The 25,796-nt window shown below is 60.4% G+C and overlaps 1 protein-coding gene across 3 annotated transcripts in view; it reads right to left on the bottom strand.

Annotated features, from left to right (window-relative positions):
- Nucleotides 1-975: 975 nt before the first annotated feature.
- Nucleotides 976-25,796, bottom strand: part of LOC111152919 (F-box protein 31) — a 36,591-nt gene continuing 11,770 nt past the window's right edge. The window contains exons 2-10 of one of the 3 annotated variants that reach the window (XM_022511658.1): nt 25,653-25,724; nt 22,359-22,445; nt 16,555-16,631; nt 10,551-10,718; nt 9,860-9,934; nt 6,682-6,791; nt 5,929-6,082; nt 4,191-4,564; nt 976-1,406 (exon numbers count right to left, since the gene is read on the bottom strand). In XM_022511658.1, coding sequence (XP_022367366.1) covers nt 1,184-1,406; nt 4,191-4,564; nt 5,929-6,082; nt 6,682-6,791; nt 9,860-9,934; nt 10,551-10,718; nt 16,555-16,631; nt 22,359-22,445; nt 25,653-25,724 — 1,340 coding nt within the window. In that variant the 3' untranslated portion in view covers nt 976-1,183. The remainder of the gene's footprint in view (nt 1,407-4,190; nt 4,565-5,928; nt 6,083-6,681; nt 6,792-9,859; nt 9,935-10,550; nt 10,719-16,554; nt 16,632-22,358; nt 22,446-25,652; nt 25,725-25,796) is intronic. The other 2 variants (XM_022511659.1, XM_022511660.1) reach the window with 2 other exon arrangements.

Genomic DNA, 25,796 nt, shown 5'->3' on the forward strand with positions numbered 1-25,796 from the left:
CTGCCATGCCCGTGAAGCCGCCCCCATGGAAGGTGAGCGTGGGGACAGCTCTCTGCAGGCCAGAGGCGGAGCTGCTACGAATTCTTGGGGGTCTGCGTGCATTCCGGGCTCTGTTCTCAGGAGACACTAAGATCAGCAGAGACCTTACGGTGGCCCCAAAAGCAGGTGTCAGCAGGACACACAGGTACAGCACCCGCAGGAGCGTCCGTCATCGGGGTCCCCGCCCTGGAGGATCCCATGAGGCCCTGGTGTCCACAGTGCATTCCGTCCATGGGCGTGACGTCTAGAAAGCTGCCCTGCGTCCTGCAGAGGGGGGCCAAGGTCCTCTGCGCATGGGCTCTGCTGCTCAGGCCTGGGAACAGCAGCACCGGGTGCGCCCTGCACATGGGGAACGCGGAGCTGTTTCGGACGTGGCCCTGCCGAGTCCGGGGCAGGTCCTGGGACAAGTGGCTGAGCTCGGGGTTCTGACGCCAGCGTGTGGGCAGGAGGTGGGTGGGGGTGTGCGAATAAACGCCTGCGCGGGACTGGCTGCAGCGAAGGTCCTGACTCTAAAGCCGCAGAGACCAGGGCGAGCAAGCCGCCACTGCCTACGGCCCGCATCACGGGCCCCCTGCGCTGCTGCCCAGACACGTCAGAGCTGAACCGCGTTTGTCTAAAATCCAAGCAGGTTAGTAGAGAAATGGGAATTCAGTCCAGGGTCCTGGCCCAGCATTCCAGACCCTCCCGGAGCTCCCTTTATGCACACACTGCCCCCCACCCAGACTGCCCTCACCCCAGGCCCCTGCCAGCCTGCAGCCCCTGTCCCTTGCCTCCAGCTGGCACACCCACACACGATGCCTCTGTGCAGCCCCCAGGGTCGCTCGGGCTGTCCCTGAAGTCCGCAGGCCGAGGGCAAGCCCACTTTCTCCACTTGAGTTGTTCAAAATCTCTGCAGCCGGCCCTCTCCATCAGTCCTCTTCTGGTTGTTTCTTTCCGTAAGACATGCTCAGTCAACCTTCCCACGAGCTCCCGACAGGACACACGCAAACGTCACACACTCTGTACAAAGAGTCCGGGGGGGCTGGGCCGAGACTCCTACGAGGTGGGTGCTCTGGTCAGAGGCCAACTCTCCAAAGTGCGTGCTGCTTCCTCTCCCAGGCGCAGGGCCCAGGGCCGTGGGGGCCGCCCACAGGGAGGCGGCCCGTCAGGAGGTCAGGGACTGGATGTTCTTCAGCATCTCCTCGAAGGCCTGTGGGGACGGCGCCTCTGCATTCCGGAAGGTGGCCTGCACCCTGCTGTACAGGCTGAAGGATTTCAGCTCCAGCCAGATGAACCCAAAACGGTCCTCGTCGAACAGGATGAAGACCCCAGGGGTGCGCTCGGGGCTGGTGAAGCCATGGCCGGCGATGAGGCCTGTGCCGTAGAAGCTGTGCCAAGACAAGAGGGAAAGCGCCGGGAGGAGAGTGAGTGCCTGAAAGGAGGGCGCTGGGCCCTGTGCTGCCTCATCAGCCCCTGCTGCAGCGCCCCACACCACAGGCCGGCCCTCCGCCCCGCCAGCAGGAAGCAGCACGTCACGGAGCCCCAGACAGCCCATCGTCTGGACCAGCAAGCATCTCGAAGCGCCAGTGCGCGGAGTCGTGGGCCCGCGGTCAGGCTCACCCCTGCCCGCCGCTCTCCCACCAGCTCACCCAGCCCAAGAAAGGGGGTCTCGGGCAGCCCCGCCGTGTACTTCTGCTCCGAAGTCCAGCTTCGTAAAGCCGGCCCCGGTACTGAAGCCTGAATTCCCAGGACAGCTGCGTCAGCACATCAACGACTCCAATACAGTCAATACCGATCTACCAGCACGCAATCATGAGCTCAGACGGCAGAACTTTCAAGTACCCGTAAGGGCCAAGGTTCAAGTTTCAAGAGCAATGTGGGACTGAGATGAGATGCATTTATGTCTTTCTTGCCCAGAAACTGGGGCTCATAGAGATAATGAGGAGCCAGGAGCCGGCCCGATCTCCCAGCACACAGAATGGCGGCCAGCACCCCAAACTCCACCCACCACGCCCAGGCTCCCCTGGGCAGGAGAGGGAGAACAGGCCTGTGCATGAGGGCGTGTGGTTCACGGGACTCTCGGGTGGGGAAAGTGGCACCAGAACCCACAGGGAGGCAGAGTGAGGCCCGCTGAGGTTCGTACTGGGGACAGCCATGTCCCCCATCCGCACTGCAGCAAGGCCTTACAGACACACAGATCCAGCAGGCAAGGGGCCACAGCACACCCCTCCCAGGTCCCGAGACCAGTGTGCAGCACACCCCATGCCTTCACTGCAGGGCGGGCCTGACAGCACCCAACGGAGCCCACGGGGCTCTCGGCCGGCCACGAGACACCGCGAGCTGTCCAGTCTCATAAGGACAGCAGAGCCCTTCTCTTTTATGACCACTGAGAAGCTCACAACAGTCGAAATCATACTGAAACACCACTTGTAGACCTCCTCTAGGAAAACCCGAATTCAGCCACTTTTGTGGTAATTGTGTAACATGAGGGAAAATGACATGGATCTCCCCCGTGGGAGGTAACGTTAGAGTACGTGTGCTGATCTCTGCCCTAGGGCCTGGCACCAGCTCCCGAACACAAGAGTCCTAAGGGATAGGAACACTAGGAGGGATCTGACTAGGAAGGGACCAGCCAGGAACGGAAGCCTGGAACCTTGAGCAGCCCTGCCTTTCTCCAGACGAGAGAAGGGCTGGAGACGGAGCTGACAACTGGCCAGGCCTCTGTGAGGAAGCCTCCGTGACATCCGCAAATAAGGGGCTCGGGGAGCTCCCAGGTGGGGGACAGCTACATGCACCCAGTCCCCGGGGGTGAAGGCTGCTGCACGCGGGACCCTACGCATCTCCGCCTGTGGCCGTCCACCAGCGTCCTTTCTCAGCTCCTTCAACGAAATGGCAGACGTAGTGTTTGTCTGAATTCTGTGAGCTGCCCCAGCACATGAACCGAACCTGAGCAGCTCGCGGGGACCCCCGACATAAAGCTGGTTGGTCACGAGCACGGCTGAGGACTTCGGACTGGTGTCTGAGGGGACAGAGGCAGTCTTGCCGGGTCTGACCCCGTCTCTGTGGGGGCAGCGTCAGGACTGAATCCAGTGGCCAGACACCAAGCTGGCGTCGTGGAGAACTGCGTGCTGGTGTCAGGGGCACCCCCGAACCGGCACCGGGTGTTCAGAACCCAGCAAGCCCACACAGACACCTAAATCCTCCCTCGGGAGTCAGAGCCCTGGCCACACCTACGCCCCACGTGACGCGCCAGTCAGACCACCACCAGCACGAGCCAGCAGTCAGCCCGGAAGTCAAGGAAACAGACCTTTCCAGCCTACTGGACAGACACGGAGGCCAGGCAGCTATGACGCCAGGAGACAGACAGGTCATCGCCTCAGAACATCCCCTAGGGCAACTGTGCAGGAGAACTTTCTGCAGGGATGGAATGTTCTAGACCCGCACTGTCCAAATACACACGTGGCTGCTGGCACCTGAGATGTGGCCAGCGCGATGGAGGACCTGAGTCTGTGGTTTTGTTTGTTCTGGTTCGTCGACACCTAAGAAGCCCCGAAGCGTAGAGGGCTGGGGCAGGGGGGCCTGAGCGGCCGAGAACAGTGGCCCAAGACAAAACCATAAGAGCCGCGGTCAAGCCAAGAACAGGCCAGCCCCGGGGCAGGAGTGCGCCGCCAGCCCTCTGCGCACGCTTTCTGAGCCGGGACAGAAACCACCGAAGACACAGACGGCTGACCCTGGAGTGTGCTCAGCGGGGGCCTCACCCACAAGGACATCCAGCCGAACTCAAGCCGGCTCCCTGGGGAACAGGTGCAGAAGGGCCCCCTCCTCACTGGCTCCTTCCAAGGCCACTGCAGGCTCGCCTGCCTACCCTTCACCTGACCGCTGAGGCGACACAAGGCACTAGGAGGAGGAGGCCTCCATCCTGGCAGTTCTAGTAAGCCTGGAGGCTCCCCGGGGGGAAGAGGTCGGGAGCCTCTGAAGTCTGTGCAGCCCAGGGAAGGACGCTGTCCTCGAGCCCAAGCTGGGACCCACACAGAGCGGTCAGGGGCTCCCCGCCCGGGTGCAGGGAGCCCCACACTGGCCAGCGCCGAGCCGGCCCCCACAGCCCGTCTCCATGCCGGGTGGGGAGGCAGGACTCCCCTAAGGCCCGCTGCGCCCCACCCCGGCTCTCTTACCACATCCTGCAGGTGCGGGGGTAGTCCTCGTTCCTCGAGCTCACGCCCACAGGCAACACAAAGGGCTGTCCCTGCCCAGGCTGGGCACCCGCAGCCTCGGCTCCCCCGGCCTCCCCGACCTTCTCGGCAGGCAGCTCCGCGCCGGGCTGGGCAGGGCCCCGCTGGGCCTCTCGGGGGCTCTGCTGTCCTCCGGCCTCGCCGTCCTCCAGCCTGCTCTCCTGCTGCTGCTGCTCCTGGCGCAGCCGCTCCCGCACGTCCAGGACGAGACGGGAGAGCTCGCTGAAGCTGCGCAGGCTCTCCACGTCAGGCAGCTGGATGCGGTGCCTGAGGTCGATCTCGACCGTCTGCTGCCCGGCGGGGATGTTCGGGTCACCCTGCGGAGCGAGCACGCAGCCGTCAGCGGGGCTCAAGGAACGGCTGCGACACACTCTGCATGGTTCCTGCCACGATCACGCCCCCAGCCCTGCGAGCTCACTCCAGCGCTCCCACGGACTTAGCAGCACCCCTTCTGATGTAAGAACATTTCATGAGTCCTCAAAGTACGTGCCCACGGCGCACACCTCGTCTGCGAAGGCATCTTGGAAACTAGGGCCTGAAGGCACCCGAGTGACCTCGGGAGGTGCAGACACCCGGCGGAGTGGCTCTCATGCACCTGGGACCTCCTGGTGTGAAACAGCTCCCGTTCTAGAACACCAGGGCTTAGAGAAGGGCACAGACCCTCCCAGGGACGGCAGGGGAGACCTGAACGCCGGCCCCGACCTGTCCGCCCGACACACAAACGCTCCTGAGCCTGAACCTGGGAGAACCTGCAGGCCCAGCGGCCCCACGGGGCCCCAGTGCTGGGCTCTGCACACAAGGAGCCGTCCCAGAGCGCCAGGCCCGGCCAACCCAAGTCCAAGAGCGCAGCTCCGTGAGAGCAAAGAACAGGCACTGCGCCCGGGACCCGTGAGTGCGCTGGCCAGAAACACCCCAACTACGCAAATTGCAGGTGAGCGCGGTGTGGCCTGGGCCCCTGGAGCAGGCCCGGTGTCCAGCTGCTCCGAGACCCCTGCTCTGCTCAACAGCCCTCCGACCATGTTGGTCGGCTGCTGGGCCAGGATGGCAGCAGGAGCCCGTGTAACAGTGCGGGCGGTCTCCAACGGGGTGGCACCTCAGAGCCACCGGGACGCTCAGGGAGCCCCGCCCCACTGAATCAGAATCTCCAGGACCCGGCCTCAGGGTTTTCTCACATCCCTAGGGATTCAGCGTGTGGCCGTGGCCAGGACCGGGAGCTGCAGATAAAACCACCTTGGGGGGCACCTGGGTGGCTCAGTGGGTTAAGCTGCTGCCTTCGGCTTGGGTCATGATCTCGGGGTCCTGGGATCGAGTCCCGCATCGGGCTCTCTGCTTGGCAGGGAGCCTGCTTCCCTCCCTCTCTCTGCCTGCCTCTCTGTCTACTTGTGATCTCTCTCTGTCAAATAAATAAATAAAATCTTTAAAAAAAAAAAAAAAAAAACCACCTTGGAAATGCTCCAAACGCCCTGGAGGTGTTGTGAAATGCAAATTCTGGTTCAGTGGGTCTGTGGGGCGGGGGGCAGGGCGCACTCCCAATCGGCATTCCCAACCCACTCCCCAGTGCAGGCCGCCAGGGGTCCAGAGCCCACCCTGAGCAGCCAGGGCACAGCCCGAGCCTCGATACCACGCAGCCGCTCAGACTGAGTTCACAGAGCGGGACCCGCCAGGCAGCGCCCGGACTCACCGTGATCTTCGTGCCCCGGGCACGCTTCCCGTGGAAGCTAAGCATGACGATCTCCAGGCCGTGGCTGCCGTAAGTGCCTTTGAAGAGGCCGGGTCTGATGAGGTCATCCGGGTGGCTGGGCGGGAGGTAGATGCGGCGGTAGGTCAGGCAGTTGCTGTGGGGGAAACCGGTGGCGTGAGAGCGGCTCGGCGGGCAGGCCCAAGTACGGACCGCACTCGCCAAGCTGCCGTGTGAGGGAGGGCGGGAGGGGCAGGGTAGCCTAGCACAGCCGGGCAGAACAGGGGCACCCGCATTCCTAGCCCCCCCGAACGCTTGCAGGGCCCATCTCACACCTGCTCGGATCCCACCAGGTTGAGCAGGCACACATTCGCGCTAGCAGCACGGCAAGGGAACTGGGGTGGGCGACGCTCTCTAAGGGGGAGGGGCTGCCACTCCCACTCCGCCAGCCTGGCACAGGAGAGGAGCCCCGGAGATGGCGAAGGGCACAGTCACCACGCAAGGCCTATTTCAATGGGTCACGGGAACAGGGCGTGGGGCAGAGGCCGAGGCAGGGAGAGCAGCTAAAAGAGGAGGGCTCCCCCCGCAGACGTGGGGAAACCACCCCAAGGCCCCAGCACACGGGCGGGGCTGGCCGAGCACCGGCTGGTAGGTGATGAGAACCCGACAGAAAACCGACACCGACGGGGAGGCAGGGGGCAGGGGTCAGGGGTCAGGGACTGCGCTCACGGACGGGACCACGGGGGCCGCACTCACTCGTACTGACTGGTATAGATGAACTTCATGAGGATGAGCTCCTGCATGTGCTCGTGGAAAATGTCCTCCAGCGTCCGCCCCCACTCCTCCCGCAGCCACGTTCGGAATTCCTTCCAAAAGAGCAGAGGTTACGAAAACGCCACGACCAGCAGGGAGGACTGCTCACTGTGGCACTGAGTGCGCAAAGGCAGCATTCTTACAGCTGGGGTGATGCCGCGGGCACAGCAATGCCCAAGTCCCAGCGGGGCGGACAGGACGGAGACGAAGGCTGGACAGGAGGGGGCTGCCACACTTTGCTCTCTGAGTCCCTGACTTCCTTCCTGGGGAGGTCAGCCACCAAAGGAAGGTGAGGGGCTACGCTCCCGCTTTCCCAGAGCACACAGGCCCAGACTTCAACAGGCAACAACAGGGACTGTGGGATCCTTTCAGGCAAGGCTGCGGCCACAGCCCGTGTCCGGAGCTCCTCGGTAGCATCCACGGGAGTCTCACTTCTGTGGCCACTCACAGGACACGCAGTGTCTACACTGAGCCTGTTCAGGGGCTTCTAGGAAAGCGGGAGCACAGCAGGACTCTTGTCGCTGACCCCCGTGCTGGCCACACGGGCCAGAGCTGCTTTCTGCCACTGCCGAAGAACAAAACAGGAATGGCGGGGGTGGCAGGGTGGGGCAGACGCGCCTTCCCGGTTATGTTACACGTTCAGGAAGGTGATTTGTGAAAAGGGAGCTTGTACAAACACTGTGTCCTCGAAGCTCAGTCACGAATCCGTAACTAATCCACAGCTCGGTTCTTAGCTCCATACAGTGTTTCTAAGGACCGTCCTGAGTTAGCTCCACGAACAGAAGCAAACGTGATTGAACAACGACAAACCAGGAGAGCTACAGCCTGTAGGTTCCTTTAGTATGTTCCTGCCCAAACCCTGGCCACACACGGAAACCCCTCACCACAGCAACCAGAGCACGCGGCTTCGGAGCCTCAAGCTCATTACGTACGATCAACTGCACGTTTCTATCCCAGCAGCACGAAGTTGAACAACGGAGGGTTTTAAGTCCCATTTCCAGCAGCCTCCAACAACTTATGACTCGGGAATACGTGTTAGCAGGCATGTGCACGACCCCTTCTCTGACAGCCATGGGCCTGGCAGAAGGAAACGGAGACACCCCCACAATACAGGTGCCCGTGGACCGGAGGACCCGGTACCAAGCCAACAGTTCTCTCCAAGGTCATCCGAGGACTCAACGCCATGACAGCCCCAGTCCCACCAGGGTCTCTGTACAAACTGACAATTGTGAAATTCTTAGGGAAGTGAAAAGAATCTACAACGTCCGAAACAATCGCAAAAGAACCAAGCTGGAGGAACCGCACCGAGATCACGTCTGCCTACTATGAAGCTGCAGGAACTGAGACAGCAGTACCAACCCCGGGGTCAATGAACCACCAACGATCAAGACAGAGAGCCCAGAGACAGGCCCCGCTATCTGGTCAGCTGCCTTCCGACAAATACAGCCAGTCCACCCGTGGGAAATCAAAGTCTCTTCCACAAATGATGCTCCAGGAGCTGGACATCCACACAGAGAACAGGAACCACGATCCCTGCCTCACACCACATACAGGAAGTAATTCCAGATGGACTGTGGACCCAGACACAGCACGAAGCTACCCAACTTCTGAAGAGGAGACTCTGCAACCTGGGGACAGGCAGAGTCTTCTAAGACACAGAAAACAACAATCATACAAGAAAAAACTTAACACATTAGACTTCAAACCCGTCCACTTAGATGGAGTAAGGCCCCGAAAACCAAACGGATAAGGAAGAGCCAGGAACGAAGGGAGCTAATGCTGCGAGTCAGCCCAGACGCTCCCGTGCTGAGTATCAGACGCGCTGCGCACACCGAGCCCGGCTTGTGAGGAGTCATCATCTTATTTACTTCCCCTGGAAAGGTCAGAGTCATTAGAGATACCAATTACCCAATACCCAAATACCAGACCCAATTACTCAGAACACAGACCTCAGAGATATGTTCATTACGAAATTATCTCCTGAGCGACGCATGCCCAAGGAAAAACACAGGGGCCCAGAGCACCAAGACAGGAGGAACATTGATCTGAGCTCGCTCACCGGGCACCGGCTCTATGGAACCACCACCTGCGTGTGCACACCGGCCCAGGAGATGGGTGCACACACCCTCCCTGTTCTACAGTTTGAGCAACCCAGCTGGTCCGTGGCAGAGTCAGAGCTACTCCCCGGGCCACAGGCTAAGTGGCCTTGTTTCCGCCAGGGCCAAGACGAAGGCCGTCCGGAGCACAGGAAGCCAGGGGCTCACCCACCCTGGTGGGCGGTCGAGGAGGCCCAGGAAACTAACATCTGCGTGTGTATGACTTTACCTCACACCTCCCTGCAATTCCGAGGCTCACGGGGAAGCTGTCGGACTCAGAACCTGAGAAGTGCGCAGCCAACGATTAACTGTCAGCTCAACAGGGACCCTGCTTTCCCAAAGTCCAGCTTTCTTATTTATCTGACAGAGACCACAAGCAGGCAGAGAAGCAGGCAGAGAGAGGGAGAAGCACACTCCAGGCCGAGCAGAGAGCCCAATGCGGGGCTCGATCCCAGGACCCTGAGATCATGAGCTGAGCCAAAGGCAGAGGCTAAACCCACTGAGCCACCCAGGCGCCCCAAAAGTCCAGCTTTCTTAAGAACTTTCTGGAATGGCCGTATGTGTGACCTGGATCCTCCCGAAAGGCAAACTCAAAGGCGAGGAGACAGCACCCGTGCAGATAAAAGGAAATCCCAAGAAACTCGCGGGTGTGGCTCAGAGACCAGCCTCCCCGCAGCACCGCCGAGACCCGGGAGTCAGCCCCAAGCCCGTCCATGGGGAGGACACAGAGGCTCCCCGCCAACTCACACCCAAGAAGGAACCTCCAGCAGCACGGGCACTCTGGCCAAGGGGGCGAAAGAGAGCCAATCAGAGGAACGATTCCTCCTGGGCTCGATCAATCCAAGGGGCGGCGGGGAACGAAAGCCTGTCCGCGTGGACACGTGCACAGGACGCCCTGACGAAGGGTCAGATGCACGGACCGGGCTGAGCCAGGGAGACGGCCCTCCGCTGGGCGCACACTGGCGATGTGAAACCGTTCGCCCTCACGCCCGTGCCCTGTGAACAGAAGGGGGGTAGAGGCTCACCTCCTGCCTCCCGCCAGACATCCTGTGGTGGTCCGTCTGGTTGCACTTGGTGGAGAACTCATCCTTCTTCACGATCTTGAGCATTCGCCACAGAGGAGAGGGAACCGAGTCAGCCACGGGCGGCAGGGTCAGCCTCTCCCACACCCAAGCCCCCACACGCGTGCCGGAGCCCAAGAGGCCACCGAGTCGTGGCCCATCCAAAGAAGGGACCTCAGAGGCACCCTGAGCATGCACATCCTTCCCAGGGGAAGGTGACATGCATCTTCCCAGGAGGACACCCTACGGCAGGAAAGGGGGCCTGGTGCTTTTGTCATGTTAGGCAACACCTGTGCTTCCTGGGGTGGCCGCCTGCCAGAACGTTCCCAGAGGGCAGAGCGTCTTAGTCCGAGCTCACGCTCTTGCGAAGAGGAGGCCAAAGGGGTTGGAATCACAACAAAAACAGCAATCGATCCCAACTGAACACATAATCCTGGGGGGCGGGGGCATCACAGCACACACACGGGAAACGCACCCCAGGTGGACCGAGCCCCACCTCCTCCCACATTCACTGCTTGGTGTGGACACGGGTCTGTAGCTGGGAACACCACCACCAGCCAGCACCGCACGCCGCCTGCCCCTGGGACCGGGAAGGACAGAAGGGCCCCAGCCCCTCGCCTGTACACGGCTGCCAGGCCTTGGGGGCCCTGCTCACCTGGATGTGGCCGTTGTGCGGCCCTCTGTGGCCATACATGCACTCCACCGTGGCCGACTTTCTCTCCATCAGGTGGACTCTGAACAGAGGCTTGAATCGCATCGGGTCGTCCACATGTGGGTCATGGGGGGGCAGGTACATCCAGCCGATGATGAACAAGCCATCCACCTGCGGGGAGGAGAACGGCCACGAGTCCACACAGGGCTTGGGAGGAGGGGCCAGGACGGGCGGGACCGGGTCCCCAAGGACCACCCTGGCCTCCACGCGGCAGCCCCATGGAGACTCTCGGGGCCAGGAGCCCACCTAGTCACCACAACCAGCACGGCCCACCTACCCAGCGCCCGGTAAGTAGAAGTGGTTATTGCCTGGAGACCGGGTGATGGTCACCAACAGCACTGCGCCGACACCAAGACCTTCTGGGAGAGCGGGACCTACATGCTTTCAGCCAGAGAGAATGGCAGCGTGAGGGGGCAGAATCCTTGCCCAGCAGGGACAGATATCAGCTGCGGCGAGGGGCTCGTCACACACCTTACGATCCCACCTGCCCGCTGGAAATAAAGGGACACGTGCCCGCAGCCTTATCTACAGCGGCCGAGATGCAGGAGCGGCCCCCGTGCCACCGACAGGGGGACAGACAAAGACGTGGTGTATGTACCGTGACACGCCGCTCGGCCGTCAGAAAGGACGAAATCTTGCCATTTGCAATGACACGGATGGACCTAGAGGGTCGTGTGCTAAGTGGACTGCGTCAGCCAAAAACAAACCGGTTTCACCCACACGTGGAGTTTAAGAAAGAAGACGGACAAAAGCAGCAGGAAGAGGTGGACAGATACAGAGAACAAACACATATCACTGGGTGCAGGTGGCGGCAGGACGGGCGGAGGGGAGGGGCGGGCGGGCGGGCGGGTGGCCGGCGGCTCGACGAGCGGCCGCGGGGTAAGTCAGCGGCGGCGCTGGTGAGCACAGCCCAGCGGACCGCGTCGCCCAGCCGAAGCCCACGTAATCCCGAGGTCCGCGCCTCCGTAAGAGAGAAAATTCCGAAAGAGAAAACAAGCAAGTTTTGTTTGAAAAATAAGGTGAAAAAAAAATAGTTCAACCTACACCTAAAAGCAAGCCTCGCGGAGAGCAGGGCCAGGTCTGAAGTCGGAGGGACGGGCCGGTCGGCGCTGGGCCGCAGCAGGAGGCGCCCAGGAAGCACCAAACCCGCCCAACACAGGGGTCAGGGGGCTGCCTCGGGCAGCAGAGCCCCGCGAGGCACACACGGACGCCGCACGCCGGCGCTGCAGACCCAGCTCCAAGCCGCCGTGCACAGGCCGCTCTGCGGCCGTCCGGAAGACGACGTAGACCAGGCCTCAGGCCTTGTCACAGTGTCCCTGCCACATCTGCAGGGCGGGGCAGGGACAAGGCCCACGTGCAAGGAAACACCCACACCCCTTAAAGGTCCGCACAGACGAAATGCCGTGGGCCTGGGATCCGCTCTAAGAACCCTGAAAATCAGAGGCAAAGGGAGGAGGCAGTTCCCACGGGCTTTGCCGTGCCTGACCACAGGAGGCGTCCACGCTGCCGTCAGTCTTCCAAGGCACCCGACGGGGTGGCCGTGGTGGACATAGGGTCAGAGCAGGGAGTGGTGCCCAGGCACAGCACGCGGCACCTTCCCAGAGGCCGGAGGGCCAGCCCCGCAGTCGGGGATGTGGGTGTCCAGAGGCTGGCTCTGTCTCACCCACTTCCGTGGCGATCCGGTCCGATCTGACGAGTGCGACCTGGCACTCGTCTGGCGTGACTCCGTTTCCCGTGATTATCCCCGGCTTTCAGAAGCTGCAGTATTTTCTTTTAACTTTATTAGTCACCACAAGCGAGAAAAACAATGATCACCCTCCCCGCCTAAAGCACGGAAGGCAGCCTGCCCACGCGGGGAGCGGTCTGGCTTGTCCTGCGGGGAGCGTCCTAAATGTGAGGCTTTCCCCTGCGATGTCAGACAAGGACAGAAAACGTGTTTCGTCATGGAGGTTTCCACCGAATCATAAGGAACACGAAGCAGCATTTATCCCTATCCAAAACCACACCTGGTGAGCACAAGACAGAGTGTCTGAGCTCCAGGGTCCCCGGGCACCCACGTGAGGCAGGCTGGGAAAGGCCCACACCGAGGCCCCGACGTGCCGTCTGTGAGACGCACTCGTGGCCGGTCCTGCGGACTAGGGCCTCCGGCCTGCAGAGGTCGGGCGCCCAGAGGGGAAGCAAGACCAGAACGCCAGCACTCCCCACGGGGCTCCAGGCTTCACTCCCAGCGGGCCTTCAGCTGCAGCGACATGGGGCCAGGCTCCCAGACACCGCGTCCCAGGGCTTCTGCGCAGACAGCACCCGGCAGGCCGGTGCAGTGAGGATGGCCGCACCAGAGAGACCCGGCCAAGTGCCTACGGTCCAGGTGCCCGTAAAGCACCAAAACACGGCTGGCAAGCGACTGGGCAGAATCTACAGGAGACGACGGCAGGACCTTCTCGGGCCTAGAACCCAGGGCCTTACACCAGATGCCCCGCCTGCTGCCACCGGCTGTGAGGGCCGCCCACGCCGCAGCCCAAACGCTCCCGAAACACCAGGGGGCACGCTCGGCGGCCCCACGACAAGAAACGAGAGCCTGAAAACAAGGGACAGGCTTGAGGCGAGCCCAAGGGGGCAGGGCCTCCCACCCCTATGCCCCAGGTCCCCGACTGCAGGGGGCTGACCCCCCAGGCCGCCACAGAGGCCAGGGCTCTCGGGCAGGATCCCAAGGAAGAGGGCCCCACAGTGTCTACGGCTCTGGGTCCCAACCTGTGAGGGGCGGGAGGTGCGGACGCCAAGCAGAGAGCGCCTGCCAAGAGACCAACCCGCCAGGACAGAGCGGCAGGATCCCTTCCCCAGGAGCAGAAACACAGGCCCTGGAGAGCGGCAGGCGCCCAGCCCTCCGGGGACGTGCTGTGGAGGGGCCGCCAGGAACGACACTGGCCCTCACCACACCTGGTCGGGGCCAGGCGCGCTGCTGGCTGGGACCGCAGGCCAGAGGCCGGGCACCCTCTGGGGGCAGCAGCGTCCACAGCCGCGTGTGCGAGTGCACCAGCAGCCCTACGACCACGCCTGAAAACCCAGAGGGTAAGAGCAAACTATGAACTGAAATGGAGATCATGGACTTTACGGAACTTTGAGACATTCAAGAAGACACAATAAGGAAAACAAAGGTCACCAAAAAAGAAAAAATAAGCCAAACTTACATCCTGACCACAGTGGAGTAACAGGGACCGCCGTGAACTCCAAGGCGACCCCGGACAACAGGCCACGCAGGGCTGTGATCCCAGAGAATGAAAGAGGTGATCCCCGCCTCCCCCTGGATTCCTGCCAGAGGCACCTTCCAGACCCCAGGGCTCACAGGCCAGGCAGAACTGGGCAGTGCTCCAACCTAAGCAACCAGAGACCGGAGCTCTGGGGGCTGGCGGGGCTGGAGTGTGGGGGTCAAAGTCCCAGAAAGGAAGGAGCTGTGCAAAGACAGAGCCCAAGGATCTGCCAAGGGACCCGGGTTCCAACAACTCACCGAGCCCAGTGCCAGCTGGGCAGCATGCTAGACCACCCCGCTCCGAGAAGCCAGGGCAGGAGTCCTCAGGGAACTCCCAGCGCAGGGCAGGGGGACCCAGCACTGGGACCTTAGACACAGAGCTACAGCACATCCCTAAGAGACCCAGCGGTCCTCCTGGACACCCTGTCTGCCCGACCAGATCAACCCCATCTGAGGGACGGGAATCATCCAGCTCATAACTCGTTAACAACACTGTTGACCACTGCAGGGAGAAGGGCAGGTGCACAGGGGCCAGGGAAGCAGCAGACAGCCAGAGTCAGGAAGACCCGGCGGCTGAAACCAGAAACACTGTGCTCCCAGCAGAGCCGGGCAGGGAGGTCCCCTCATGGGACGTCAGTCAGGCTGCTGGAAGGACGGACGCCTGCTTCCAAGGCAACCTCCACTCCCACTGGGCAGGCTGCCCCCTCTGGTCCTCGTCTGCGGGCCCCGGGCCCCTTTCTCCCCACACTGGGGATGGTTACCAGGACCACGGCTCTTAGCTCAGCAGCCCTCCTGGCCTTTGGTGAGCCTGATACTCGGAAGGCAGAGGGTAGAGCCTCTGGGGCCTGACCCTCGGGGTCTGTCTGTGTGAAGAGGTCCCCGTGATTAGACTCGGCCTGTGTGTGTTTCACAGGCGATGGAGAGAAGTGGGACTTGTGTTTCACGTGAAACCAGGAGGAGCCCAAAACAGAGTCCTACTGCTGACTAGTGAACGTGATCTCTAGGATGGGTACTATTGGCCACATCACTCCCCAATAAGGCCCCATTTCCTCCCTGTAATCTTGACCACTAAGTAACAGCTCCCAAGAAAGTCCCCATCCTAATCCCCGGAACCTGCAAACGTCATCACCTTACATCTCGAAGAAAGGATTAAGAGACCTGACTTAGGGGCGCCTGGGTGGCTCAGTGGGTTAAAGCCTCTGCCTTCGGCTTGGGTCACGATCCCAGGGTCCTGGGATCGAGTCGAGTCCTGCATCGGGCTCTCTGCTCTGCGGGGAGCCTGTTTCCCCTCTCTCTGCCTGCCTCTCTGCCTGCTTGTGATCTCTGTTTGTCCAATAAATAAATAAATAAATAAATAAAAAATAAATAAGAAACATGACGTTGAGGATCTTAAGACGTTTCTGGCTCATCTAGGCGGGCCCTGAATGCCATCCATCACTTGGAGCCCTGTGAGAGGGAGGCAGACAGAGGTCTGAGACACATGGAAGGGGAAAGGCCATGTGAGGATGGAGACAGAGGTACAGGATATGACCACAGCCAAGGGCCACCGAGGCCCTGTAGCTGGAAGAGGCAGAAGGATCCTTTTCTGGAGTCTTTGGATGGAGCATGGTGACCCGGAAACACCTTGGTCTCAGCCCAGGAACACTGATGGAAGACGTCAGGCACACGGACTGAGGACATTGGGCACGCAGACAATGAACATCGGGAGTACTGATGGGAGGACGTGGAGCACACAGACGGGATGTGGGGCACAAAGACTGAGGACGTCGGGAACACGGAGGACGCTGGGCACACTGAGAACGTCGGGCACACTGACAGAGGACATCAGGAATACTGACTGGGACATCGGGCACATGGAGGACACTGGGCACAATGAAAACATCGGACACACTGACTGAGGACATTGGGCTTCCAGAAGAGCGACAGAACACATTTCTGTCATTTATGCCACCCAGTTTGTGGTCACTGGTACGGCGGCCGCTGGGGAAGCTAAGACAGCGGGTGGTAAGGCATCTGCAGGCGATGCCCTCAGATGGTGGAAACCACGTTTCCCCAAAAAGTTGTCTACCGTTGGTGCCCCGACCCATCAAGGACACTGGCCTGACCCCACTACTACTACGGTGGGTGAGAAAAGATTTCAAACCGGGGCCTCACAGCCCCACTTTCGGATGTCGCTCTGAGGCCCAGCCTGGTCATGAGGCCGCTGTGGCCGCTGAGTGACTCACTGTGACCCGACAGCCCGGCGCGCCTCCCCAGCCACTGAACTGTGTCTTCCTCCCAGGACAAGCGCTCCCACGTGTGAGTGGAATGATAGAAGGGGTGCTCAGTGAGTCACAGCTGGGGTGCGCCCCAGGGCTCAGTGACAGGGCCGCTGCGATGACTCCATGTGGCCCCAAGGGCCTGAGGGTAAGTGTCCGAGGCTCCTGTGGCTCCTCGTTTACAACAAACTAGTGCACACCCCAAACCCAGAGGGCCCCACGGGCGTGAGCGCAAGGGCCCCAGGTGTCCAGGAGGCAGAGGCAGGGTACAGGAGGGAAAACACCCTCGCAGCTCCACAAAGTCCAGAGACACAGCGAGAAGGCTGAGAACCAATCACAGAACAGCCTCGGGCCCCTGACGATCATGCCGCAGGCGACGGCGGGCTTGCCCCTCTGGGAAAGGCGTGCGAAGGCCCACGCAGCACGCTCTCACTCTCGGACTTACCACCACGTTCAGCAGTCCTCCGTAGGGCCCGATGTCCGGCTGCCACAATCCCAGAATGTGTCGGTACCGATGGAGCACTACAGGGAGAGAGAGAGCAGGTCTTCACGCTGGGGCCGGCCGGGCTGCACTCCAGTGACACGGCGGGCACTGCAGACAAACTACTCGTGATGGCTGGGGACAGAGCCTTGGACACAAACGTGGATTTCAGCAGATCGTTCAAAAAGTTTCTCAAGAATCGTAAGAAGGAAAATGTCTTTCAAGACCACAATAAAACAGGCAACAGGGCCACTCTGAAACCCAGGCTCTACGTGACCAGCACCAATGGCGCGGCCTTAAAAGACACAGAGTGAGCACCCTTGTGAAGTGGTGAGCCTCTCATCAGTGAGGGGGTCAGAGACTGGGACACCACTTTCCTCAGCATGGCCAGGACGAGATTTTTCTAATGCTGGGACCCTGGCATCTGCCCATGAGGTGTGTCTCTAAAGCAATCAGACTAAAAATTATCACTAGAGCGAACGGCTCGCTCTGCTGGGCACACAAGCCCGACAGCCCTATCCTGGCAACAGGTGTCACCACAACCCATGATGACACATCCAGTCACACATCCAGGTGTACCTGTGAGGGTGTTTCCAGGTAAGATTAGCATTTAAACCAGTGCACGCAGTAAAGCTGATTACCCTCCCTGTGTGGTGGGCCTCGTCCAATCAGTTGACAGCCTGGAAAGAAAAGGCTTTTCCACAGGCAGGGACTGCCTGTCTGTGTGAGCTGGGACATCAGTCTTTTCTAACTTAGGACCTGAAACGGAAACGTGGGTTCTTCCAAGCTGTCGAGCCTGCCAGCCTTCAGACCCCAACTACGCCCCTGGCTCTTCTGGGTCTTCAGCTTAATGACAGCAGGTCTTGGGACTCCTCAGCCTGTATTAACCGCAGGACCCGATTCGTTATGAAAGAAAACTGGTTCTGTTTGTCAGGTGAACCCTGGCGAGCACACAGGGGAGCAGGGACGGGCTGGAACGCTGAAGCTACACGATCACTCCACTCCGAGGGAAGGGGGCCCCGGCCAGCAGGGCCAAGTGGGACACAGAGAAGGAGACGGGATGGCGGCTATCAGGTCTCCTCCACCTTGGTCTGGGGTAGAAGGACTAGGAAAGTGAGGCCAGGAGCAGCCCAGGCCTCTGAAGTACGCGGGCAGGGGGCCGGCCGCCACCGAGACCCGAGGTGTCAGCCTAGGAACACAAGTTTCTAAACGAGCATGTACTGTCTCCCAGACACCTGCCATCCATCCTGTGTGCCACCTTCTGAGTCGGTTTACAAGAGGCACAGGAAATCCAGTCTGGTCACCTTACGGTCAAACCCTGATCGGTTCTGTGCTTCATAAACAAGCGGGAGCTCAGCAGGTAACGAACCCCACGGGGGCATGTACACCCGAGGGTTTCGGGGTAAACTGTGATAGTATCTGGCACTTACTTAAAAATGTATCAAAAAAATAAGTTGGAATGATGGAGAGATGGCGGACTGACAGCTGTGTGATGTGACGTGTTGCTGAGGGTTGTAGGATCTGGTGATGCTAAGTGGGTGTTTGCTCTGTGATCCCGTCCACGTTTCTTTCTTGTAGATTTTTAAATCTTTCATGATGAAATACTGGTGAGTACAATACATGGGCCCATTCAGCGTGACCATCCCCTCCTGTCTCCCCTCCTGCCTCCCCTCCCCCCACCCTCAGTCTGACTGCCAGCAACGGTCTGGTTCTTTTCCAAACCAGTCTACAATCTCAGAGCCCCTGGACGGCTCGAAGAACATGCGAGACTCTTGGCGATTCGAAGAGTTCCCTGTTTTGCTTTAGAAGTTACAGCTCGTTGAAATAAACACGCCGCCCTCCCCGTGTCTGCTTGGCGCGGCAGCCCTCTCTGGACATATGAGCTCTACACGTGTTAGAAAAATCACCGTGCCCCTCATGGCCCCCGCGGATGCAATGACACCGACTTGCTCAGCCTGGGACCACCCTCGAGACGGTCCAAGGGAGAGCGGGAGCCCAGCACCACCCCCAGGGCTGCGAGCAGGACCTCTAGCGGACCCCTAGCGGACAAGCCGTTTCCTCGTGCAGGTGTAAGTTCTGTGTTTTGGGCAGACACTTTACACACTACAACCACCCAGAACAGGGTCCAGCAAGAGCCCAGGGCGCCTCCAGACTGACAGTGTCCACCTGAGTCACACAAACACTGGGTGTCCACACCGGCAGGGGGGCCGCGCTGAGTCACCGTCTAATCCCGAGCCCTGCTGGGAAAGCCAACCCCGAACGAGACGAGGAGAGTGCACGTGTCCACGCACTGTCCCTCACGCTCCCACTGGACCCTCCGCCTGGCCCTGCATGAGGTGGGGGGGGGGGCTGGCTGAGATGTGCTGGCGCAAGGCGCTCCCCAGACCCAGAGGAAGACCCCCAGCTCACAGAGCCCCCCCTGCAAGGTCTCCAAACAGCCGCTGACCAGGGGTCCAATTACAGAGACTGGGCAGGAGACCCGAGATGTGGAGGCGACTGTGTTAGGCCCTTCAGGTACTTTACTGTCATGGGCTTTAGGACGCTACGGAACTTCAGTTCATGGGCAGACAGCCTGAACACGGGAAAATCCCGCTACCCGTGACAACAGTGGAAATGCCGCTGCTCCATCCCAGAAGGCAGGACGCAGGCCTTTCGGAGTAATTCCTGTTTCTTCCAAACAAGGCAGCTAGCAGGCTGTTCCAACCACTGGTCCCCGAGGTCAGTGTGGCCATATTCAGAAAAACCTTCCCGGCTCTAAGACACCGCCCTCGGTTCCCCAAAAAGGGGGAACCATCTGAGCTGGCTCAGGGACCTCCCTGCTCAAGCGCTGGCAGGAAGACAGCCCGTCCTAGTCAGGGCCAGCGAACTCTCACCTGCCAGCGCGAAGGCCACTGCCGTAGGCAAGTGGGAAACTCCTGGCACAGGGACAACACCAAACCCAAAAGATCCCGCTGTCCTCGGCGCGGTGTGGGCGGGGAGCTGGCTCTGGTCCCCCGTGGCCTCACGCAGACAGCCGGCCCCCGCCGGCACGGCCCTCACTCGTGCCTGAACCACCACGTCTGAGGCTGGGGAGCCGGGCTTCTGGGTGACGGGTGCTCCCGCACGTCACTCTGGTCCACAAGATCATCACAGAGACAAACAAAATCAGAGCAGGAGACGTGTCCAAGCTCACCAGGCCAGAACGACCCTCGTACCGAAACTAGGAGGCCACGAGGACAGAGACCTGCAGGCCAATCTCCTGATAAACGTGGATACAAAAGTCCTCAACAAAACACAAGCAGATCCCACTCAGCAGTCCGTTACAAGGGTCAGTGACGTTCATCAGATGGGGTTTATCCTGGGATTAAAAAATGGTCCAACATCCAGAAATCCAAGCGGTGACAGCACCTTAACAAAATCGAGAACAAAAACCGTACGTCCTCGACAGACACAAGGAGAGCACCTGAAAAACTCCAGACCTACTTAGGACAGAAACACTCCGCAAAGTGGGTCAAGAAGGGCTGTGCCTCCACGGAACAAGGCCACGGGTGAGAACCCCCCGCTAACGTCACACTCAGCGGGAAAGCCGAGAGCCTGCGGTCTGAGGTCGGAGCAAGGCAGGGCGCCCCCGCTCGCCCCCTCTCGCCCACACCGTGCCGGAGGCCCTGGCCGGAGCAACCGGTCCAAAAAGCAGTAACAAGCACCCAGACTGGAAACAAAGAAGTAAACCCTTCGCCGTCTGCAGCCGACGTGACGCCGTCGGTGGAAAAGGCCGCGGAAAAGCCCGCGGGGCTAACCCAGGAACCGCGTCGAGCTGCAGGACCAGAATCAACATCCGGGGTGCGAGCAGGAAGACCCCACGGCTCCAGGCCTCGGCCAGGTGATGGGCAGGTGGGCTCCGTCTCCCAGCTGCACTTCCTGCCGGGGCCCCTGCCCCCGCCACAGGCACCTTCCTGTTTCCAGACTTCCCAGGGGTCTCCCCCTTCCGCACACCCCTGGTGCGTTCCCGCTCCCCGCCCCGGCCCACTGGACTGTGGAGGAGCCTTCCGGTCAGACTCTCCCAGTGCAGCCTAACACCCTGCCACCTGCGCCCAAGCATTAAACGTGGCCTCTCCGTCTCCCCGCCGCGGGCTGCGTGATGCTCCACCAAACCCCCTGGAGCGACCTGGTGCACGGCCAGAGCTCTAGACGGGAACCTCGAAACCCAGCGCCCCATGGTCACAGACAGCCACTCTCAGTTCACGCACGAGGACACGTGTCCGCTATGCCGTGAGCACGACGCGCTCCCCGCGAGATGCCGCCCGCTCCCTCAGACACGGACGGGCCAGAACTGCCGGCCAACGACGCGGCCTGACGGAGTAAGCAGAAGCGAGCAGCCGCAGCTCCCGCGGGCCACACAGCTCCTCGGAGGTTCGCTTTGGACGCGCCGGCCTGCCTCTCCCCAGACGGCGTCGTCCGCTTGAGGCTGCCGAGCCTCTCTGGTCAGCAGAGACCAGGGGACCAGGGGACCAGGGCACACAGGTTCTCAAGAGCTCCAGGAACAGGGCAAGTGGGCACAGGAGACAACGGTGCCAGGCCCTGAGGGCCTCACACACCAGGCAGAGCAGACAGTTCTGGGAGGCTGGGCTGGATAAGGCACCCGTGCTCACGGGTGCTAACCGGGAGGGTGGGTCAACGCAGGACGGAACATGCAGGACGCGACCTCCCGGAGCGCTCAGCAAGGACCCAACTCGTGCCTCCCGGCCCCAGCCCCGAGCCGCCCGGCCCCCGAGAGCCCAGCCAGCTCCTCACGCCGCTCAGACACGCTCCCGACGAGGCCTCTGGTCACCCGTCTCCACCCCGTTCAGCTCTGGGCCTGATGAAGTGAGCAAGGTGGGCGTGGTCAGGAGCTGCACCCCATCCTTGCGCCCCCGAAGCAGGCTAACCAGGGCCCTGGCAGCGGGATGGTCTCCACAGGACCAGCAGACACACCTCGGCTGCGTGTCCCGTGTCCACCGTCGGACAGGGGTTAGGAGCGATCTCGCGCGCAACTCGGTTTCCTCTGCTCCCACAGGTTTTGATAGAAATTGTGTGTCTACGAGACTGAGAAGCGGGTCTGCTCCAGGCAAGCGACACACGTGGAGGGTTCAGAGGGGTGGGAGGAATGAGGGAATGGGCCGTGTGCTTCCAGGAACGTAACAACCCCTTTCAGCACAAGCAGGCATATGCGATGTCTTCGTGACAACAGATACTCACTTTCCGCCTCAGCTCAACCGAAGAGCGTGGAACATGTGTGGGGTACGACTCAGGGAAAGTTCCAGACTCAAGGAACACCCATGGAGAGGGGAATCAGGTTCTAAATAATCAAGTGCTTCTGCTCACTTCTGCCCAGTGTTTTTAATTCACATACGCTATTACAACGTGACTAACGAAATCCAGAAGCAAACCGCATACACTTAACCTTGGAGCACAAGTGTTTTAAGGCTTCTACCCTGTCCTCTCAGCCCCATAAACAATAAATACTAAAATGTGCACCAACGGAGTGGTCTTTCTAGTACTACCCAAGAACCCCAAAGCTGCCGCGGAGTCCCGGCCCACGTGTGCAGCCGACCCAGGGCCACGGCTCAGGAGTGGCCTCAGCTGTGGCCAAGCCACAGAAAACAGCAAAGGTAAGAAAACAGCAGAAGCCAAGGAGGGCAGCTCGCTTTTAAACACCCAAGCAGTCCTCGTGCCCGGAGTTAGAGGCCCCTCTCCATGCAGCTTCTCGGCCGTGCTCGCCCGCAAAGCCAAAGCCAGCAGCAGGTACGTACGGCAGGTGTAAACATCTCTGTATTCCATGTGCTCGTAATCGGGAAGAATTTTCATGAAACGTCCCGACTTCACGCGAGGGTTTATACCTGAACAGACACAGCAGGGAAAGGGTAAAGATGGCTCTGCTTCCAGGACGGTCTGTTTCCGTGATTCGACACCCTCCCTCACTGACGAAGGACATCTCCCATTGCACACTCAGCCCCCAGAACCTCAGGGTGCAAGTGTTTGACAGCGGTGACCTGTCTTCCTTTAACCAGTGGAGCCACACCAGAAACTCATGAAGGTGGGCAAGCCCGGGACCCTCCTCTCTCAGCCGCCACAGATCAAGGGAGCACACGGAGGTGGGAAGCCAAGGCTGTGGCTAGGGGATGTTTGGGGGACCCTTTAGGGAACCCTGTATCTGACTCCGATCTCTCCCTCGCCTGGTGCACACCTGGCATTTCCCCTTGACTACTCTGCATTTGTTTTATTTCTAAGGGTGATGTTTGCGGCCTCCTAACTCAGGCCCCCTCCCTCCTGAACCCATCTATGCCAGGAACCAACCTTGATTTTCTTCCACCACCTGTTCCAGAGGCTAAGCAATTTTCTCCTTGATAAGGCATTCAGAGCAAACTCACAAAAACACAGTTCTCACATCATGAGCATGAAAACTGAAGCTGGCTCTGACCAGTGCAGATTCAACACTTCCAGACACTGAAAAAGGTCATCATTCCCTGGATCTTGAAACCATTTTTAAGGGTTCAAGATTCAGCAATGAAAAGAAATCTCCAGATGTCGTCCTGCACCTGTCCGTGTCCCCAGCCATCCAGATGTGCAGGCGAGCTTGCACCCCTCGCCTGGCCCCGTCCCTCTCCCACCCCCAGCTTACGCCCGGCCATACCACTTGCTGCTCACGGCTACTGCCCACCTGTGCTCCACAAGACAGCATAACCGAGCTGAACTCCGTGGGGGCCTTATTCCCACATCTGCCCCCACACCAGGCAGGTGTCCGCACCCGCCTTCGTCCAGGTGCTGTTTGGAATGGTAACTCCTACGCTCCTGCAGAGAACTCTGCCTTCGAGTGCCTTTCCGGTGATATCGTCCAACATCCAACCCAATCCGATATCCCAAACCTAACGACCTCAGGTCTGGTCATAAAACCCCGAAGCCAGCTGACCATCCAGGAAAGCCAGGACAGCAGTTTCATGTGCGCAAACAGAGACTGTTGTGGGCGGAACCGAGTCCTGCTCCAACGCCAAGGCTGACAGCCACGTCAAGTCCCCCCAACTCCACGCTCTGGCCGGATTTAAGAGCTGATTCTCGGCAGCTGTGGAGGAACCAAGGCTGGAGCCAAGGCCATGAGAGCGCCCATGGCATGGAGGGCGGGAGGCAGGCACAGAACTGGCTTTCTGCCTCTGGACTCTGGGCTTTGCAGGACGCAGAATAGCACCGGCCTGGCTGCAGAGACGAAAAGACAGGAAGGGCTCAGGCTATCAGGACACATGACCACTAGGGCCCCCTAGACCCGTGTCCCCAGAGACGTGTCTTCCTGGGTTGGTGGAACGTGGAACAAGAGGCAAGAGAAGGAAGCAAGTCCGAGCGAGCACAGGGAAGGAGGAGCTGGCAGGTCCCGAGCTGCCAGCCTTGCACTGGGGGCCAAGCCCAAGGACAGGGCTCAGGAGGCAACTGCGAGCTGGGCGTGGCGGCTGGGGTAAGGATGAAGCCCAGGCCTCAGGAGGGCAGGGAAAAGCGGGGTGCTGGGCGTGGCCGGGCAGAGGGCTCCCAGAGGCAGGTGGTGGGTCAGACGGCACAGCTGAGTCCCCACGAGCTCTGCAAGTCGTGAGCGGACCAGCTCCCCTGAGGAAGGTCCATGAAGAACCTTCAGCCCACTGACAGGAGTGCTCCCCAATGTGGGCGAGTCCCCTCAGAACACCAACCACGGCACAGCCCCAAGCTGCCATGGATCACGGTGCGGAGGGAAGCCTCGGACGGGGCGAAACCGGCCACATCCAAGGAGGGAGCACGGCCCGCGTCCCCCACAGAGCCAGCCCTACGTGGAAACCCCGTGCTCCCCCACAGCCACAGGAAGGAGGGACATCTCAGGGCGAGCCTGAGTGACAGACCCACTAAGAACAGGAACACAGAGAGAGCAGCGGCTGGCGCGCCCCAGACCCTGGGGGGGGCTGCCAGCACTGCGGAGGCTCTCAGAGACCCGCTTCCGTCTCAGTCCTGAGTCAGACCACGGCCGCCACCCCGGTGAGGCATCTGGGAAGGGGCAGCACCTGCTCTGCTTTCAATGGATACATTTCCAAAGATGTGAAAACCCAAATCTACCAAGACTGTTTTAAAATGAAACTTGAAGGTCCTTTTTATTTCTTTAAAGATTTTATTTAGAGAGAGCAAGCATGAACAGAGGGAGAAGCAGACTCCCCACTGAGCAGGGAGCCCAACGCCGGGCTCGATCCAGGACCCCACAATCATGACCTGAGCCAAAGGCGGACGCTTGACTGACTGACTGAGCCCCCCAGGCATCCCCTTAAGGTCCTTTTAGGAGCAGTGAACAGTCAACTTTAACCAAAGATGGTCCCCATCATCTCTTACTCTGTCCTTTGATCCCCAGCCCCGGGGAGCTAAGACCACATGAGACCGCCGCCCAGGGGTGAACCCACCGCTGCTCCCTGCGGGTCGGTGCCGGGCCACAGCTCCTAGGCAGTGTCTGTGTGAACAGATCTTCACAGCCTCACGCTAAGGAGCACTGAGGAAAGACATGTGGGGCTGGGGGGAGTCGGAGCACTCGGGGTGTGTCCCTGGTGACTCTGAAAAGCCAGCGAGCAGAGAACAGGAAATGGGGACTGGAGTGCTCAACGTGGGGCTGGGAGGTCGCCTGGTAGATGGAGACCCGAAGGCGGAGCCTGACGCGGGGCTGTAGCCAGGCGGCCGAGGAAGCCTGCGGAAGCCGCCACACTTCCCAGTGAAGCTGCTGTGCACGTGCCCCTCGGGCTGCCGGCCCAGGATCCAGGAAGAAGAACCTCTGGAGCTCCCCAGGCTTGTCCCCAGTGCAGCCAGTTTCTCACACCTAACGCTTCCCCACGCCTAACAGAAGACACTACTGTATGTGACGGGCTGAAAATAAGGACGAGACACCCCCGGAGATGGAGGAAAGAGACCCTTTTTGAGAGCTGCTGCTCCCAGCGCCGTCGTCCGGGAGGCAACTGTGGGCTGTAGGTCACATTCTCCGCACTCCTGTCGTGGGTGCTCACTCTACGTCTGCCTCTGGAACGAAGGGGGCTGTGGCGGGCAAGAGGTTCACTTACGCTTGGCATAGACGTCTCTACAAGACACGCCCGTGATGTCCAGCTTCCGCAGGTTCTCGCAAACGCCATACTCTGCAACAAGAAACATGTGCTGGAGATCACAGGCCAGAAGTCACGAGGCCACAGAGAGACAGACAGGCTGAG

Source organism: Enhydra lutris, unplaced genomic scaffold, assembly GCF_002288905.1.
Source record: "Enhydra lutris kenyoni isolate GAN:26980312 unplaced genomic scaffold, ASM228890v2 scaffoldscaffold30, whole genome shotgun sequence".
Taxonomy (NCBI): Eukaryota; Metazoa; Chordata; class Mammalia; order Carnivora; family Mustelidae; genus Enhydra; species Enhydra lutris.